At 38.6% G+C, this 19,168-nt stretch overlaps 1 protein-coding gene and 1 pseudogene across 2 annotated transcripts in view; both read left to right on the top strand.

The window, feature by feature from the left end:
- TMEM150C (transmembrane protein 150C) overlaps window positions 1-17,301 on the top strand; it is an 86,488-nt gene extending 69,187 nt beyond the window's left edge. For both annotated transcript variants that reach the window (XM_054582332.1, XM_054582333.1), the window contains exons 5-8: window positions 237-304; window positions 9,195-9,322; window positions 12,121-12,298; window positions 15,165-17,301. In XM_054582332.1, coding sequence (XP_054438307.1) covers window positions 237-304; window positions 9,195-9,322; window positions 12,121-12,298; window positions 15,165-15,373 — 583 coding nt within the window. In that variant the 3' untranslated portion in view covers window positions 15,374-17,301. The remainder of the gene's footprint in view (window positions 1-236; window positions 305-9,194; window positions 9,323-12,120; window positions 12,299-15,164) is intronic.
- On the top strand, window positions 248-8,916 carry LOC129077778 (small nuclear ribonucleoprotein-associated protein N-like; annotated as a pseudogene).
- Window positions 17,302-19,168: the final 1,867 nt, after the last annotated feature.

Genomic DNA, 19,168 nt, shown 5'->3' with positions numbered 1-19,168 from the left:
GCTGCCATCTGCTCACCGTATCCTCACATGGCGGAAAGAGAAAAAGAGGTGCCTGATCCTATTCATAAGGGCTCCCCCCTCATAACCTAATTACCTCCAAAAGTCCTACCTCCTAATACTATCATATTGTGGGTTAGGATTTCAACATATGAATTTTGAGGGGACACAAGCATTCAGTCCTTTGAATAGTTACAGATTTTAATATAATAATAATAAAACATTTCATATATTTCAAGTATTGCAGGTGATGCACCTCCTGCAAGCTGTGTTTTTAGTCAAGTTATGAACATGGCAGCGTTCCTAGGTAAGCAGATAAGAAAGAATTCTTTATGTGCTTTGATACGTTTCTACTATTTTCAGTTCTCCCAAACCCATATTAAAAGCATGGTGGGCTTAGTTGATAATTTTGGATTATATCATCGTGAAGCTAGCTTTTTGTTTTGAGGGTCTTTTTTCTCATAAATCCTTTATATTTGCCCTACTTACCTTACAATTTTTCCTCCCTTTACCATTTTTATCATTTCAGTGTATTCTTGACTTTATTTCTGTTGCTGTATAAAATATTTCACATACCATTAAATCCTGCATGAGAATGTGATGTTACACAATATGTTTGCTTTAAAAAAAATACCTTATTTATTCCTTCACTGGCAAAGGTGAAAAAAATGCCTAGGCTGTGTGATAAATATTGATGTGTGTAGATACCATTTTTTACATGTAAAGGTTATGCTGTCCCCTATGTCTATCCTATACACAAATCAAGCTGGCAAATGGAGACATAGATTAAAAAAAGAAAGAAAGAACTTGTATATTCATGTCCAGCCCCCATTTCCCCACTTTTTCTTCAGAGCCCAAGACCCTCATCAATATCCTGTCCCCTTTGTTCTGTGAGTGTGTGGACGACTGGCTGGTCCTCTGGGGACTGTGGGAACCAGCTGTGCTCTCTATCCTTTTCCAATGGGCTTTGTATACCATGTCCTCAAGGCCAGACCTTCCTAGTTTCTTTCAAAGGGTCAGCCAGCCATCATCATTAGCATACTGTGGGGGATGGGCCAATGACAATAAAGTATTTCAACAACGGTTTTCTGGAAATGGTTCTTTTGGAAGGTGAGACTTTTTACTCCAAGAGATAAAGATGATGTTAGTATTGAGGAAGTATTCGGCCTCTTTGTCTTCCTAAGAGGTGGCCTGTTATTTCATCTGTGTATAATTCCCTCCCCTCCCCCCCCAAAATCTACTCACTCTTAACATGTTCTTTTTTAATGTTTGCTAGAGGAAAAGGGAAGACCTATAGACTTTATTGGAAAATCAAGGGAGATGATTGGTCCAACATGCAACACAGGCAAAATCTTAGTTCAGAGGGTTCAAATAGTGAGAAACATGGAGAATGTGTCCTGTGAGGCTGAAGAGGCCCCTCTTGAAGCTGTGAGGTTCAAAGAGAAGCACGCTGTGGGGCTCCTCTTTAGTTAATAAGATTGCTCCCTGCCCAGGCTTCCCAAAGCACATTCCTTTTGCTTAAGTAGGAAGTGTCTGGAAGGCACAGATTGCTACGCTAGCACTACGGAGAAGCCTAGATATATCCTGACACTGGGGTTGCTGAATCTTTAATGAAGCTTTTCCCTTCATTCTCTTAGCAGGCAGTATTTTCATGTCGCAGATATTCCCAAGTTCTGAGAAAGGTAGAATTTTCAGCAGCTGGTGCCCATGTGGACACCCGGTCCTATCCTTGTCACTCAGGTGTGTCTTCAGCACCTTCAGCCTCAGAGCTGCCAGGAGCTTTGTACTTGACCTTTCTTTTGATCTTGGCACCACTCTTCTGAAAAGATCTAATAAGTTTAGTCATCTCAACGCATACATCACTGCTAAGAAGATATTTGAATTTAATAGAGCACAAAGACCCGAGAGTGACTCTTGGGTCGCAGGGTCAGAGACCTTTCCCAACCCCTCTGCAATCACACCCTGTAGGCCTGCAGATTGCTTCCTACTTATACGATCATCCCCACAGGGTGCAACGATAACAACAATTAATAAGTCATTTCTATTCCAAGCACAATCCTAAGAGCTTTGCAAATGCTACCTCATCTAATCACAATACAGAGGAGGGCACCCTTATTAAAAAGTTGTCACAAGCTGTCTGTCCTCCATTGGGCTTTAAAGATACAAATGAACGTGTTGAAAGCCACATATTGTTTCCTTCATATTTTTAAGAAAAATCAATATTTCCCAATAGTCCTTGGTATATAATCTAAAAAAATACCAGTTTTCACAGCTCAAATTTATCCAGTTATAAAGCTTACGATTAACCAATTACTAAAGTATTTCCAAAAACCAAGCAAAGAAAACAAGATCCCCTCTCCCAGATGGCATTTGCTGTTGTCCAGTCCTTCCCTGCTCCACCAAGAAACAATTAAGATTTTACTAGCTTTCCTGCTCTAAAGTATTGCAGCATCTAGTGCCTATTCTTTATTATCTTGCATCATTTTTAGTGCCATCTGGTAGATACAAACTGATCATAATTAGTGTTCAGTGGGAGTTAACCAACAACTGTTTACCAACTCTGAGAGTGGAAGTCAGTTTACTAATGATTCTTGCTCTGAACTGTAGACGCCTCCATCTCCCCAGGCCCCTCCTGTTCGACCTCAACTATTACTTTAGATGACATACTGACTTTAAAAAACAACCTATAAGCTTATGTCTCCACTTTTTGGCAGATGTGTAGATTATAATTTACAGTCTACAAATGAGCTGGTGTAGCATTGATTAAAATTAGTTACCAAAGACCCTTTATCTTTTTGACAGACTAGTCAAAAATCAAATGCTCAATTATTTTCTTTACAGAATAGTTATGCTCTTTGTCCTGCGACAACACTTTATGTCTCCTGTAGAGAAAAAAAGACCTGAGACAAATTTCTTAAAGGGAATATTGTTTTCTGCCCTGGAGAGGTTGCAAGGACAAAGCTGATCGCTGAATGATTTCAGTCACCTGAAAACAGACACTCTCCCTTCTTCGGCCAAAACATACTGATTGTCGTGTCCTGCTGCAGCCATAAATAGGAATTATTTGTGCATAAACAATAAAACTAAACAAAACAAAAAGAATTTGGCCAGTCACCAGTTTAGAACTGCAATGAAGAGCTGCTATTTTGAGTTGAACTTTAAAAACCAGTCAGCCTCAAAGTAAAAATATTTAATAAAGAAAATAAGCAATTCTTTTAAATTTGTGATTTTTAAAATAGACAGATTAAATAGAGGGCACCTGTAGAGCAAAGGACTACTTTAAATACAAAAAAAAACAGAAACAAAAAAAACAGGAGGATGAGTTTTAAAAATCCTGTCTAAAACCCTTGATAAAATCTAACATTTTTAATGAAACTAAAAATTTGTTAGCTTATATAAAGATGGCTTTGAAATTGCCCTACTGCCCAGAAGTCTCTTTCAAGAGGTATAATTAAACCACCGCTTAGTTGAAAATGGACTTCATAACAGATAGTCTAATTCTGCCTCTTTTTAAATTCAACTGTTCAAACCAACGGTAACGAGAGGAGAAGAAGGAGGGGATAACAGGGAAAAAAAGGGGAAGGGTCAAATCAAGGATCATGTATGAAGGACCCATGGACAAAGCCAAAGTGGGGAGGAATTGAGGGTGGAAGGTGGGGGTGGGTGGGGAAGGGGTAAGAGGTGGCAGGAAAATGGAGACAAATGTATTTGAACAATAAAAAAATTAAAAAATAATTTAAAAAATAATAAACCCAACTGTTAATCAAATTATTATTATTATTATTTCTTTCTAAATAATCCTTATTATCTCTACCACCCTAAAAATTCAGTTAGAATCTACTTTAAAAGGAAATTGCCTAGTCTGAGTGGACTAATAATGTAACTAGTGGATCAAGAGAGCAAAGTGTGGGTTGAGAATGCAATTCTGAAAGTTCACAGTGTTGTGTTGAATTCCCATCTTCAAGCAGGTTTCTGTTTCCTGCTTATTTCATCATCTGTTCATGGTAAAATTATTTTTATCATCCCTATTACAAATAGGAAGGCTAGCAATGCTGGGACCAAGAGACTGATACATGTCTCATTTTTATTGGAGAGAAATGGGTAATGCACAGAATGTCCATCAACTCTCTTCTCTTGGACACAGTAGAACAAACTGACTGGACATGTGGACATCAAGAACGATTTCAATGTCTGCTTCAGCAGCAGCTTAGCACTTGGGCCAAAATTCCAGTGTAATTATGTCCTTCCAAACTGCATGACAGCCAGAGAGTTCGCAGAGTAATACTTTTCACTGGTCATTTTTAGAAGAAATGATAAGTGCTGTCTTAGTATTTTGTCATTATACCCTGACTAATGGCCCCACACAATTAGTTAGCACGCGTCTCCCATGGCACCCTGTGTTTGGGTTTCTGGATTTAAACTAATGGCTCCTTTGTCTGATGATCACTCTGTGTCAGTGTGCTTATGTTGAATTTCTTCTCTCCCCACTTCCTCTCTCTATTCCCATCCTAAAAAGTAATAAATTGTGCTGACTTTTTTAGGCTCTAGGTTAGTTACTGTTGTTATTAATAGACTTTTAATACATTATAACTCCTAAGTAGTTTCCTTAAACAAGTAGGTTGGAAACTATTGCCAATTCAAATATAATTTATTAATTTTATGATCAATAGTGAGCATTAGCTGAAACATAAATATACTAAAAACTCAATCAGAATTTTGAGATTTCATAAATTATGGTTTATTTCTATTTTGTTTCCAATATCCAAATATTAACCAAGTTACAGACCACTCTTTGATCACAGGTACTTGAAAGTGAGTGTCAACTCACTGAGCTCAACTTTGTAGCTTGATACTATGAAAGTCATCATACTTGGAAATGCAAATTTTGGATGGGTTTTCTTTATTAATGGCTACTAACAATGGCCTGTGAGCACATAATTACCTACCTAACTGCTACACAACTAAGGGTACTTCTTGAATTTCTGCTAAACCTTAATGTCAAAATAAATTGTCTTTGGAAATAATAAGTGCATTTCTTTTTATGTAGATATAATTTACATTAATTGCAAGTGTCTTTTTTATAATTTGTAAAGTAATCTCTCTCATCTTTTTTTTTAATCCTCATCCAAAGACACTTTTTCATTGTTTTTTTAAAAATATTTATTTATTTTTAGAGAGAGGGGAGGGAGGGAGAAAGAGAGGGAAAGAAACGTCAATGTGTGGTTGCCTCTCACATACCCCCCGCACCCCCCCGCACTGGGGACCTGGCTGGCAACCCAGGCATGTGCCCTGACTGGGAATCGAATCAGTAGATTGACTTATACCAGCCAAGGACATTGGTTTTTTTAGAGAGAGAGGAAGGTAGAGAGAGAAACATCAATGTGAGAGAGAAACATACATTGGTTGCCTCTAGTATGTGCCCAGACCAGGGATCATACACACCCGGATTGGGGATAAAACCCGCAACCTAGGTATGTGCCCTGACCGGGAATCAAACCTGCAAACTTTCAGTTACAGGACGATGCTCCAACCAACTGAGCCACACCGGCCAGGACTTTCTCTCAGCGTCTTTGTATAAATATGAAAATAACCCTGCACTAAGCAGTTAATAAAAGGGGATTCTTAGATTAGTGGCTTGACTATGGACCATCCTCAAGGTTACTGTTGGAAGTCAGATTTGAAATCTGAGTTATTTCATTCTCTCTTCAGGTTCTCCAATGACAATGTTCTTCAAAAGATAGAGTGGTCTTATTTTTAAATTTTATTTTAAATTTATAAATCATGTTTATTCTATTACAGTTGTCTCAGTTTTTACCCCTTTACCTCCCTCTACCCATCCCACCCCCACAGTCAATTCCCACTCTGTTGTCCATGGGTGATTTGTACATGGTCTTTGTCTAGTCCCTTCCCCTTCTTTCCACCATTGTCCTCTTTCCCCATCCCCTCTGGTCACTTTCAGTTTGCTCCATGTCTCTGTGCCTGTGGTTTATTTTGTTCGTTAGTTTATTTTGTTGAGTCCACTTATAGGTGAGATCATATGGTATTTGTCTTTCATCAACTGGCTTATTTCACTTAGTTTAATATTCTCCAGTTCCATTCATGTTGTTGCAAAAGGTAGGAGTTCCATCTCTCTTTCTTTCTTTCTTAAATGCAGATTTATTTTATTTATTTTTTTATTTTTTAAATGTCAAAGTTAATTATAAAATATTTAAACAATTCAAAACCATCATAAAGTCTCAGCAATTAAACCAACATGACACCTGCACAGAAATAATCAAGTGGATCAATGAAATATAATGAGTATTCTAGAGACAAACGTATATCTCTGTCTGACAATGTAATATATACTTAAGTTGATATTTCAAATCAATGGGTAAAATAAGGCTTATTCAACAAATAAGGTGAATGGACCACTATTACTTGAAGTAAAACCAATATAGAACCCTATTTCACACATTATACAAGCAATATTCAGGTGAGTTAAAAATCAATATGTGGAATTTAAGGAATTTTAGAAGAAAATAGAACTAATATTTTTCATGACCTGAAGTAAAATATTCAAACCCAGAAACTATAAAGTAAATATTGAAAATATGACTATATTAAACATTTAACTATATAGTAATATACATATAAAAAAAGTTAAAAGACAAGGAATAGAATAGAAAAGTATTTGCAACACATCTAAAACATGGTTAATAGGGTTTTTTTTCTTTTTTGTTTGTTTTTTTAGGGAAAATAGTTCTACAAACCTTTAATCAATAAATGGATAAAGAATACCAAAAAGTCATTTAAAGCTTTAAAAAAACATAATAGAAGTAGGCAAGAAATATACTAAAACAGGTTTAGTTTCAACAAATAGTAAAGGAAAAATTAAAATAACATCATTGTCACAATCAGATTAATGAGTATTAAAAATTTTGGTAATATCAAGTATTGGCAACTCTGAAAGGAACTGGGTATTCATAGAAACATTTTCTTCATCTTAAAGCAGTCCCTTTAGCATATTTTGCAGTGCTGGTTTGGTGGAGGTGTATTCTTTCAGCCTTCTTTTGTCTGGGAAACTCCTTATTTTGCCTTCCATTTTAATTGAGAGCTTTGCTGGGTAGAGCAGTCCTGGTTGCAGGCCTTTGCTTTTCATGCCTTGGAACATTTCTTGCCATTCCCTTCTGGCTTGCAGCGTTTCTGTTGAGAAGTCAGCGGCTAGCCATATGGGGGCTCCCTTATATGTTACTACCTCTTTCCCCCTTGCTTGCTTTAGTATTCTCTGTTTGTCTTTGATATTTGCCATTTTAATGATGACGTGTCTTGGAGGGGGCCTCATTGGGTTCCTCTTGAATGGGACCCTCTGTGCTTCCTGGACTTGTGTGACTTTTTCTCCTCCAATTAGGGAAGTTTTCCATCATTACTTTTTTAAACAGGTTCTCTATCCCTTCCTCATCCTCTTCTCCTTCTGGTATCCCTATTATCTGGATATTGTTACATTTCAGGTTGTCCTGCATTTCCCTCAATGCCTCTTCACTCTTTTTGAGTCTTTTTTCATTTTCTTGTTCTTTCTGGGAGCTTTTTTCTACCTTGTCCTCCAGCTTGCTGATTCAGTCCTCAGTTTCATCTAGCCTGCTTTTGATTCCTTCTACTGTCTTCTTCAATTCAGAAATTATATTCTTCATTTCCTCTTGTCTCTTATTGATAGTTTCTATGTCTTCTTCATGCTGATATAGTTTTCAGTAAGTTCCTCGTACTTTCCCTGTAGTTTTTGATAATTCTCTCTGAGCTCACTGAGCTCATTGTGCTTCCTTAGAACTGTTGTTTGGAACTTAATATCTCTTTGTGGGGATTCCTCCTTTCCCTTCAAGTGGGGCATATTTCTTTGTCTTCCCATTATTTGTGAGACTCTTCTCTTTTGCTTCTGATTCTTAAGTTGATCTGTCTTGATTTCCTGACTTTGTGGTGTGAACTCCTATGGTTGGAGACCACTGTTTTTACTTTCTGGATCTGCCTTTGATAATGTCAGATGTCATCCCTGTTTGACCTTAGGCAGTCTGTTGGAGACTTCTGTTAATCTACATTCCCAAGGAGCTGATTCCAAGTAAAAAATGAGGCTCCACCTACTGTTTGAAGCTTCTGCCCCAGCTTGCATTGTTTGTAGCAGAACCTGCATCATACCTTTATCTGTAACCTTCCCTTAGGCCTTAAGGATCCTGAAACTTGACTGTGGACATTGGATTTGGTGGAACAACAATCATGACTGCGGGAAATAGCAGCAAGGTGCTGCAGTGCATCCACTATAGGATGAGGTGTATCCTGCAAGACAGCTGGATTTTCACCAGCACCGTTAAGCCTTTTGACAAGCATATGAACTTGATCCTCTGTGGTTGTGATGAGTTCAGAAAAATTCAGCCAAAGAGTGTGAAGCAGCCAGAGCATGGAGAGAAGCGGGTTTTGGGTCTGGTGCTGCTACATGAGGAGAACTTGGTTTCCATGACTGTGGAGGGACCTCCCCACCAAAGATATTGGCATTGCTTGAGTACCACTGGCAGGAGGCACAGGAGGCCCTGGGGTTGGCAGGGCCATGGGCAGAGGAGTTCCAGCTGGTGCCGCAATTCCACAGGCTCCTGCGGGATTAGCAGGCCCAGTCCAAGGGGTAGTGGTCCCTCCCAGAAGGTAATGACTCTACAGGGACAAGACACTGTCGCAGCTGCCATTGTGAGCACTGCTGGATTCCTAGCTCAGTACCCACCAGGTTGGGGGACCCCCCAGACCTGTGGGCCAGGCAACCCCTTTCTCCCAGCATTATGGCTCCTCCACCTGGTATGGGACCACCCATGGGGCTTCCCCCTGCCTGGGGAACACCGATGGACATGCCTTCTCCAGTAATGAGACCCCCCTCCACCAGGAATGCGTCCAACAAGACCCTAGGATTCGGTTGGTCCTTGGTCACTCTTTGCCTGCACTGTGTCTTGTGAAACTGTGTAGAGTGTTTGTGGGTTTTTGTCCCCTCTTTGCAGCATTAATCTTCACTAATAAATGCATAGAACAATTAAACTGTGAAAAAATAAAAATTGTCATTTCAGAAATTTAGAAATGTACTGTGGTGAAAAGTTTAATTTTGCACATTTTGTGGCTTTAGAACTCTGCCTCATAGTCTGAGTGTATGATTTCAGTTTCTCAATTTCAACACTTTGTTTTATCCCCAGCTCTTGTAGTAGCTGTTCTGCGCTTCATACAACTGAAACCAAAGGTTTTAAATCCATGGCTGAATATCAGCGGATTGGTGGCATTGTGTCTGGCTTCCTTTGGAATGACCTTACTTGGTAATTTTCAGGTACTTCGTTTGGCCTTTTTCACCTCCGTCTCACACTTCCCCTATATGATTATCATAACCACTGAGGGATAGTCACTGTATGGTCCATATCATTCTGCATGAATCTTTAAAACATTGCTAATAGTGGTTCCTAATATGCACAGCTTCTCCAGCCGTCAGCCCACGCGGTCTCTCAGCCTGCTCTACCTCAGCTTGCATTGCACACAAGAGGGTGCTCGCTCTGCTTTGAAAATACAGCATGGCTACGGGGAAACATACGAAAATAGTTGTATATTTTCTACAAAGGATTGCAAAATGCTTTATACTTTTATTTTTATAACAAATTGTATCCTAATGGGCCTTTCTAGAAAACTAATAGGTTCATTGTCTTTCTATGATTAAACACTGAACATGCTTTTTGGATGAAAGTTTCAGATTACCAAATTCAAGTTGGAAAACTCACTTCTCCACAACACCTATGACCTGAATAAAGATCCATAAATCTTCTTCCCAGAAACTTAGAAGCCCAAGGTCACAACATTGAAGAATAATTTCCCTTGCCAATACCATCACCCACTTCCTGACTGAATGACATCATTTGTAAAATAGACAAGGAGACCCCTGCTGTGTTACAGCAGTTGCCTGATTTCCCTGCCTCTGTCCCTTCTCCCATGTCCTCCAGCTGATGCTGTATACTGCCCCTAAAAACTTCCCCCTTGTAATCAAGCACCTGATCCTGGATACCCCACTCCCTTCTATTGAGTAAAGTCCAAATGGCATAGACTTTCAAGAAAATCTGGTAGTGGATTCTCTGAGTGTCTCTTGTCTTAACCTTCAATCCTGATCACTCATTAAACCAGGGTTGTTTGACAGAGAGGCAATTCCACCAATTCCTCTAATTCTTCTAAGTCTCATATCAAGTTAAACTACAAGAATGCTACATTTATAGACCATGTTGACTAGGATAATGAATTATCAGGAGAATTTTTTAGTGTTTATCTTGTTAAACTCCTAACTGTGGGGCACAGAACATTTTTATTGAAATTTTGGCAGGAACCTGCCCCTCACTTGCTGCAGGTGCTAGCGTGTTTTAAAGTGCCCAGTAACTACCATGTCTCTCAACCAGGATTTGGATGAAAGTTAGTGAGGAGACATTTTGCTCTTTACCAAAGTCTTAGGAGAAACCCAGAGATCAGGTTGTTTTAGTGAACCACAAATAGTCAAAGCTATGAATGATGACATATGAAAAACACTTTCTGGAATATCTACAGAGTATACACAGGAAACAACAAATTAGTTGCCTGTGGAGAAACCAGGTAGCTAGTATATGGGATGGGAGACAGGGTTTTCAACCTATACTTTTTAAAATTTTTTAAAAGTTTTAACCATGTAACTATATTATCTGTTTTTAAAAATTAGGTTAAAATAATAAATGAATACAGTTTAGAAAACCATGTTTCTAGAAGTAAAATTTGACTTGAGGAAACATTACTTCAAATGAGTTTTTGAAAATATGTCTTTTGACCTATGAGAGAAGAAAGTGGCTTCTTGAAAATGGGAGAGTCCTATAGAAAAAAGAAGAAAATGTAAAAGGAGCCCTGGCTGGTGTGGCTCAGTAGATTGAGTGACGGTCTGTGAACCAAAAGGTCACTGGTTCAATTCCCAGACCCCAGTCAGGACACATGCCTGGGTTGCGTGCCAGGTCCCCAGTTGGGGCTGTATGAGAGGCAACAGATTGATGTTTCTTCCACGCATAGATGTTTCTTTCCCTCTCTTTCTCCCTCCCTTCCCCTCTCTGAAAATAAATAAATAAAATCATTAAAAAAAAGAAACTTGTATTTTAAAAATATATATAAAAGGAAAGTAATGTTGACTTGATACGACCATTATTCAGAGTAATGTCAAACAATGAAACATCTGAAGGTAATGGCAATTGAAAAAAATGTTTTCAGCGTATTTTAAAAGCCACCTCTTCAAAGGAGATTTTATTTTCCTAAATAGATCTTCTTAAATGTATGTAACTAGTAAAGGTGTTTTAAGTGATAAATAAATTTTTAAATCAGTGGGTAATGATTGGAGGAGTTTACATCTCTAATGCCCAGTTGAAATAACCCAAATGGGTCTCCTTTAACTCCTTGATTCTATAAACTCTATAACTAGGGGTCTTCAAACACTGCTGTCCTTTAATGGGTCTAGAGATATGGCAAAAGTTCGTAGGTGGCAGTTTCATTATAATTAGAAAACAAAACAAAATTACACTAACAATGGATTGGTCATACTCTATGGACAGCCCAGTTTTGTAGGAATAATGAACAGCCCAAGTGTTATTAGTTGTCTATGCCAGTGAAATACTGACCTGTTTAGAATTGGCCTTCCTCAATTGGTACATACACAGCCAGATCCCAGCTCTCATTTCTTGGTCTGGAAAACAAAGTTTGGGGTGTATGTTTGTAAAAACTTTGACATTACTCTTTTTTGTGTGTGTAACTTTCCTGCTTTTTTTTTTCTTTTACTTTTCCACAAAGCTTTTCTGGAAGATAAATTCAAGGAATTGATTGCCACTGTCTTTTATAGTTTTTCTAAACAAATGTTTTGAAGTTTGGATGTACTATTTATTTCCTTTCTTCCTGTCAGAGTACAGACCAACTGAGAACTGACACAAGGAGCCAGTGAAGATGAAGGACCCTAATCTTTCTAAAATTCATCATTTCATTATTGGAATATCACTTTGCCTATTTTTTTTCTCCCTCACATATTCCATTGGCTTTTATGTCTTTTCTAAATGGGCCCCCACATGTCATTATCTGTTCATCCCTTAGCTCACGAATGATGAAGAAATCCATAATGTTGGCACTTCCTTGACTTTTGGATTTGGCACATTGACGTGCTGGATCCAGGCTGCATTGACACTTAAAGTCAACATCAAGAATGAAGGACGGAAAGTAGGAATTCCACGAGTTGTTCTTTCGGCATCTGTCACCCTCTGTGTGGTCCTCTGTATCCTTTGAATGTGAAAAGGTTCTTTGCCAGTAAGATTAAAACACACATAACTCATCTGTGTAGAAAATGAGAAAATTGTGATTCCAGATTGATCAGGATTAGATAGATCACTTCAGAATCTTAGATAAAGTGGAACAGTAAATGAATATAAAAACAAAAACTCTCAGACTATTTCTCATGCCAAAGAAGAGAACTAAAAATAAAACAAACTCTGCCTTCTCAAAGATTGTTTCATTCTGTAGAAATCGTGTCATACAGTCTCCTAATTACTAATGCTGTAAAAGTCTCCTTTTATGAAAAACACAGAATGCATGACCAAAAGAAAATTGTGATTTCTCCCCTCCATCTTAAAAAAATTTCACTTGTGACTTTATTAATGGCCCTATTATTTAATTTATTAACTCTAATAAGAATTTCAAAGGACGAATACATTTGTATCTTTCAGGAAAATAAGCTTTTCTGAAAAACAAATTCAAGAATTAGATTAGCAAGACAAATATCATATGATTTCACTCATATGTGGAATCTAATGAACAAACTGACTAACAAGCAAAACAGACAGACTAATAGATGGAGAGCAGTTGACAGCTAGTAGGGACCAGGGAGTGCAGGGGTGAAGGACTGAGCAAGAAGGAAAAAGGACTCATGGACATGGACAACAGTGTGGTGATTGCTGGGAGGATGGGGGTATCAGGGGACTAAATGGTAATGGAAAAAATACAATAAAGATTAAATTTACAAAAGAAAAAAATTAGATTACCACTGAATGTATAGTCGTGCTAAAAAAATATTTTTGAGGTTGTGAGGTGCTATTTATTTCCCTTTCTCCCTCAGAACTTAAACCAGTGGAGAACAGATGCAAGCCAGATGGGAATGAAGAAATCAGCCTTTACTCCTAGTAAATTTGGAAAGGAAAATACAGCAGGCCTCCTATCTCACCCCCTAGAATTCAACTTATCTACCCAGGAACAAGTAGAGAAACCAGGGAGAGGAAGAGGAGAGCCTTTCACTCAACCTCAAACATATCCTTGAGAGAGAGGCTAGTCTAGGATAGAGCACAGTGACTCCACCTACTAATAGTGGCATGGACCAATGGAAGCTGGACAATTCCAATCCCACCAATCAGATTGCTCTCTCATTCCGTGGAGAGGAGTGATCGCAAATGTTCACTTCCATAGGTCCCCTAAGGAAACCAGAGAAGAAGGACAGTGTTCCTAGCTGGTAGACTTATTGGTAGCACAATTCCACATCTTCAATCATTTGATAGCCCATATTTATTAGACACTTATAATGTGCTATATGTTATCCTAAGCACTTTAGATGTAACACTTCATAGGTAAGACTAGTGAAGGACCAAGGTTACTTTACCCAAGATCACACATAGTATGTAGCAATCTTAATTTAATGTCAGTCTTAGTTCTTGCACTCTTAACCAAGACATGATCTTACCTTAGAGAATGTGGCTTTAAAATATATTTAGCACTCAGTGATGTTCTCTGGTTAGTGGAGTATGAGAGTCTTATTTCTTCTTCCTTCATAAATTGCAATTAAGTCGCTTACTGGTTTTTTGGTTGTTTTTTGTTTTTTGTTTTTGTTGAAGTTCTGTAATGGCATTAGAGAACATTTTAAGTCTTGAAAATCAAGCCAAAAAACTTTATTGCTAGCAACCTGAAAAAATATTTTGAGTGAAAAGGTCATTCCTCTGCCAGTATGAGATTTTAAGATTTATCTCTTCTCTATTAATGTAATAATATTGCTTGGTAATATTTTGAACCCTCAGGAGAGTATGTCCACACTGAATTTTTCTCAGTTTTGAACTTATACCAAGCAATTCTGATCCATTTTATTTCCAAACACTTGGAACCATTCTTGGTTCCCAGGTGAATGGATCTAGATCTAATCTGGAGAGCAAAGTATAGCTGAAGTAGTTTCACATATTCTGTGAAAGTTTCCCAAGATCTTACCTATAAGTTCTGACGACAGAACTGATTCTAAGGGGGCATTTTTTATTTTTCTAGATAAATGTGTTTAGTCCTTGGCTTCCAATCCTTTTACTAAAGCTTGCTATGAATCTTTCTCAACACACACTCCATATATATGCAGGCATAGGAGTCTTATCTGTTTGTTTTTTTAACTGCATATGTTCATTAAGGCACATGATTAAATATGACACCAGGAATGAAACTAACCTACACAGTATTGTCTGAAGGACAATACTGAAAACTAGACAGTAAAGGAAGAGGGACCACTTAGACATTATTAGTAACACAATAGAGACAAATGCAGCTTATGTGGAGGTGGTTAGCGATTTCGTATGTTCAAAATTGTTTCTGCAGATAGAATGATGACTGTGAATCTGTAGTCATTTGCAGTGATTTTTAAAAAGAAAACTATTTTTCTGGCCAACTACTTACTTTGGAATTGTGAACCTTGCTAATCTCACAGTTTATTAGGTGGCCATAATAAAAAAGTGGTTGAATGCAAGGCCTGGCAATCAGAGTGCTTGTGTTTGAATCCCAGATCCACCACCTGTCTGGGTAACACCTGTGTGACCTCAAGCAAGTTACTTAGCCATTTGGCCTCAGTTTCCCTATTTTTAAATGAACCGATGATGATTATAGGACTGTCACGAGGATTTAGATTTTCCATGAAAGCAGCTAGAAACATGTCTGGGACAAAGTAAGAGCTTGACATTGTATTCAAGTATTATTCATGTAGATGTTCATGTTCAGCAAGCTCTATCAAGCTAATTCTTGTTAGTGAGGGGCAGAGCCAGACTTTTCCTGTAACCTGTCTCTGCCCAGAAAGGAACCCAGTTTTCTCATGACTGATGAGCATAATTTCCTTGACTGCTCCTCCCCAGACTTCATCCTCATGGCCCAAGGCATCCACATGTACGCAGCCAGGGTCCAGTGGGGCCTGGTCATGTGCTTCCTGTCTTACTTTGGCACCTTTGCTGTGGAGTTCCGGCATTACCGTTACGAGATCGTCTGTTCTGAGTACCAGGAGAATTTCCTAAGCTTCTCAGAAAACCTGTCTGAAGCTTCTGAATATCAAACGGATCAAGTGTAATCTATCAGGTTTTCCTTGCTGGTGAGGTGGGTGTGACTGGGGGAGGGGCCAAGAGGACACACCCACTAGACGACACATAACCTCATGATACATTTTACACACACACACACACACACACATGTTTGTGGCCACATTTGCCAAATGAGCTTTTCAGGGCAAGTTATTTCTTTAACAAAAAAAGCACAAGCCCTTATGTGTCAAAATACACGCTGTTACGCTGAAATATATGCACGACAGAGAAAAAGCTTGTGCATGATCACCTCCCTGTTCCCACTCTCCCAGTATTCCCCTGCTCTTCTCATTCTCGTCACATATTTCAGACATTGCAATCACCCTGCCATGAGATAAAGCAGGCCAAATGTAACATGGGGATGATGCCAACTCCCAAAGTTGCCTTCAGATACAGAGGGCTTGGAACCAGCTCATGAAGAAGTTCTGAATCTGGCACTAATACTCTTGAATGTATAGGTACCATCTAACTGTATAGAGATGTGACCCTGTGTTACCTGTGAAAAGACATGGGATCAAGGATAGAACTTTCCCACAAAAACTCCATCATAGTTCAGTTGTTGGCCATGAGGATTCAGTGAAAGAAGAACATGCCGCAAACCATGAGGGTGAAGCCCACCCCCATGATTGAGACTTTACTGTGACGGAAATATTTCCAGACGTGAACATTTGTGGTCTGCCAGGCATGGAAGAAGATGGGGCTGTGAGGGTGTGGTTTCATTGTTGCTTTTATAGTATGCTATGTACAGTTTTTGTTTTATATTTCATGGCTTGCCTTCTTTTTTAAAAGTAACTACCAAGGGTCTTTTGAGGCTTCATGGACAGATATGTAGGCCAAATGCAAGAGTTGAGCTTGTTTTTGGTTCAATCATGATAAAAAGAAAAAAGGTGACCTGCAGGCTTAATTTACTGCTTTTATGTTTGAAACTAAGGAAATGTTCACAGAACAGCACAAAGAAATGTGTGTGGAGGTAATAAAAAGAACCCCTGCTGGACATTTATTAAAGATAGGAGTTTTCAAATATCTTGTTGCAAGTCCCAAGTCAGGGGAGAGTTTCTTGATCTCTAGCTCAAAGTTAGTATTGGGGTGGGCAGGATTAAGGGTTTTTCATATTTGGAATTTGTAGAAGCCAATTAAAAGATTACCATCCCCCCAAAACAAATTGGCACAGCTGTCACCTGCTGCCTCGCATGCAGTCCCACTTGCTGGGAGTGTAGAACTCAAACTGTAGGCCTGGGCTTTGAGGCTGTGCTTCATGGGGAAGAGTAGAATTTTAAATTCAACATGTGTTAGAATAGGCTGCATTGACAGACCCTCTATGAGTGCAGTTTGCTTCAAGAAATGCCCAGATTTATTGAGCCTGGGATTTCATGGAATATAATGTGAAAAACATTGTTTTTTAATTCAACCCAAATTCAACTTCCTGAGGAGTGGGAGGCGTCAATGACTTTTCATCTCTGTATTTATCTTCACTTCCTACACAGTGCCTGGCACATAATAGGTGCTCAACAAACACCTGTTGAATAGAATTATTGGTAATTTAAGAGTAGGAAAAAGGAATATCAGAGAAAGACAAGAGAGAGAATGGAAAATTACTGTTTCAAGGAAGATGTGAATGGAAGAAATCATGAATGAGGGTCCGACAGAGGAGTGAAAACACTTATAATTAAACTTGTGAGGAAAATAACAAAGCAGAGAGTATTATATTAAAAAGGTATCTTACTGTAAATAGTCCAAGGTGACATTTATTATTTTGAAATACTGCTTTTGGGTTTTTTTTTTCATTTTTATATTTTAAAAATTTTATCAGAGAATGAAGATTTATGAAGTTCTCTGTTACTCTATATAAACCAAATTAAAACAGCTTTTGGTGATGCACTGTACACTTTCTTAAGAGTATACCTTATAATAGCACATTTTGGCAGAATCAAGCAGTGACTGGCATTATTCATTGGGATCTGACCACTAAATAAAATTCTTTTGTGCAGAATTGTGACTTGTATTTTATACTAACATCTCTAATATTGAAGCACATGTAAACTCAATAAGACAGTATGTTGAAAATGAACTTCAGTGTTATGTTGGTAATTATTTCTAGGCTGTTTTCCAACAGCAACAACCAATTCTCTGACTGTCTAGTTACCAATTGGATGTCCTGAAGTTCACTTCAATTCTGACACTACCGAGGGTTATCAGACCCCGCAGGTTTAAGGGGGTCCCACAAAACTGCGCTCACTTCAGATGCCAGTGCAAGTATTGGGTCCCAGGTTACACACACATCTGTCTAACTTAGTTATAAAATTGGGGAGTTCCCACCACTCCCTTCACTTTTAAGATCGGTAATTTTATAGAATGGCTCACAGAACTAAAGAAAACACTTTACTTCCATTTGCCTGTGTATTATAAAGAATATAACTTGAGAACAACCAAATGGGAGAGATGCATAGAGCATGGAAGGGGAGGGAGGGATTCGGGGGCATGCCATCTTCTTAGTATTTCAGTGTGTTCACCAATCCAGAAGCTCTGTGGATCTCACTGTTCCAGAGTTTATAGATCTCAAACTCCAACACCCTCCCAGAACCCCATCCTGGCGGGTGGGCAGGAGGTCTAATCACTTGGTCTTTCTGTTGACCAGCTCCATCCTCAGGCTTTCTAGGAGCCCCACCCTAAGTGACCTCATTAGCATAAACTCAAGGGCTCGTTATGAATAACAAAATACGCTCCTATCAGGAAATTCCAAGAGTCTTTGCAAGTCTGTAGCAGGAACTGAAGACAAAGACCAAATATATTTTTGTATTATGCTACACATATAAACAAAGATCAAGATTACAGAACTTCCTGGGAGTTAAGAGCCATAGTTGTCTTCTAAGAGGCCAAGACCAGGGAATCTGCGTCTGGAATGAAATACACTATTTCTTAATGTTAACATTTTAAAGCTTCAATCATTTTTTATTTAATGGAGAACTGACAGTGAGGTAAAGTAGTATTATCAGTGTTATTTATTCATTTTTCTTTGCCCCTAGTATGGGAAAGTAAAACTTCTGTATCCTGAAATGTGTGGTCTATTTGGTTGTAATGCAGCTGGAACACCACTGTTTATTTTTGTCCTTAAGCATTGTGTCAGGATAGGTTGGGTTTTGCCACCCCAAGATATCTATCCAGGTCACTGCTATGACCCAGACGCTGGCTGATAGAGGCTTCATCTCAACGTATGCTTCCATAATCACTGACAGCCAAGAAAATGTGGAGGCTGCTCATTGGTTCTTAAAGTTTCTGCTGGGAAATGACATCACTTAGCCCACATTTCATTGGCTAGGGCAAATCACATGGCCATATCTGAAAGTGGTGGTGCTACCACTCGCCCAAAATGAGAGGAATATTTGTGAACAGCCTACTGACCACCACAGACTTCACATGAACTTCTCCAGACTTCTTTGGTCATTGTCATTACTTCAAGTGGGAGTTCCAAAGAATCGGTAAAGACCCCATCATCATACAGAAATTGAGGAAAGCAGCTATCTATAGGGTTGAGATAGAGTGCCAAATTACAACTATGAAGAGACATCCAAATAATAATTAAAGAAATGTAATTCCATTGAGCTGAAGGACTCCTTGGCCACATCTAAAATGTGTTATGTTTTCCAAGGTCCTGGGAACAACAATTTAGGGAAAGATAAGAGTTCTACATATGAAATAAGTTTAACAATCCTCAGCACCATAAGTGTTCAGATTTCCTATTAACCCACCTCAAAATTAAGGTTCCAAGAGGCAGCAAATGTCCAAAT

This window comes from Pteronotus mesoamericanus, unplaced genomic scaffold (assembly GCF_021234165.1).
Source record: "Pteronotus mesoamericanus isolate MK-2021 breed Mesoamerican mustached bat unplaced genomic scaffold, CSHL_Meso_final contig_69, whole genome shotgun sequence".
Classification (NCBI taxonomy): domain Eukaryota; kingdom Metazoa; phylum Chordata; class Mammalia; order Chiroptera; family Mormoopidae; genus Pteronotus; species Pteronotus mesoamericanus.
Note: the sequence above shows the minus strand (reverse complement) of the source record. Positions and strands in the feature narration are given on the sequence as shown.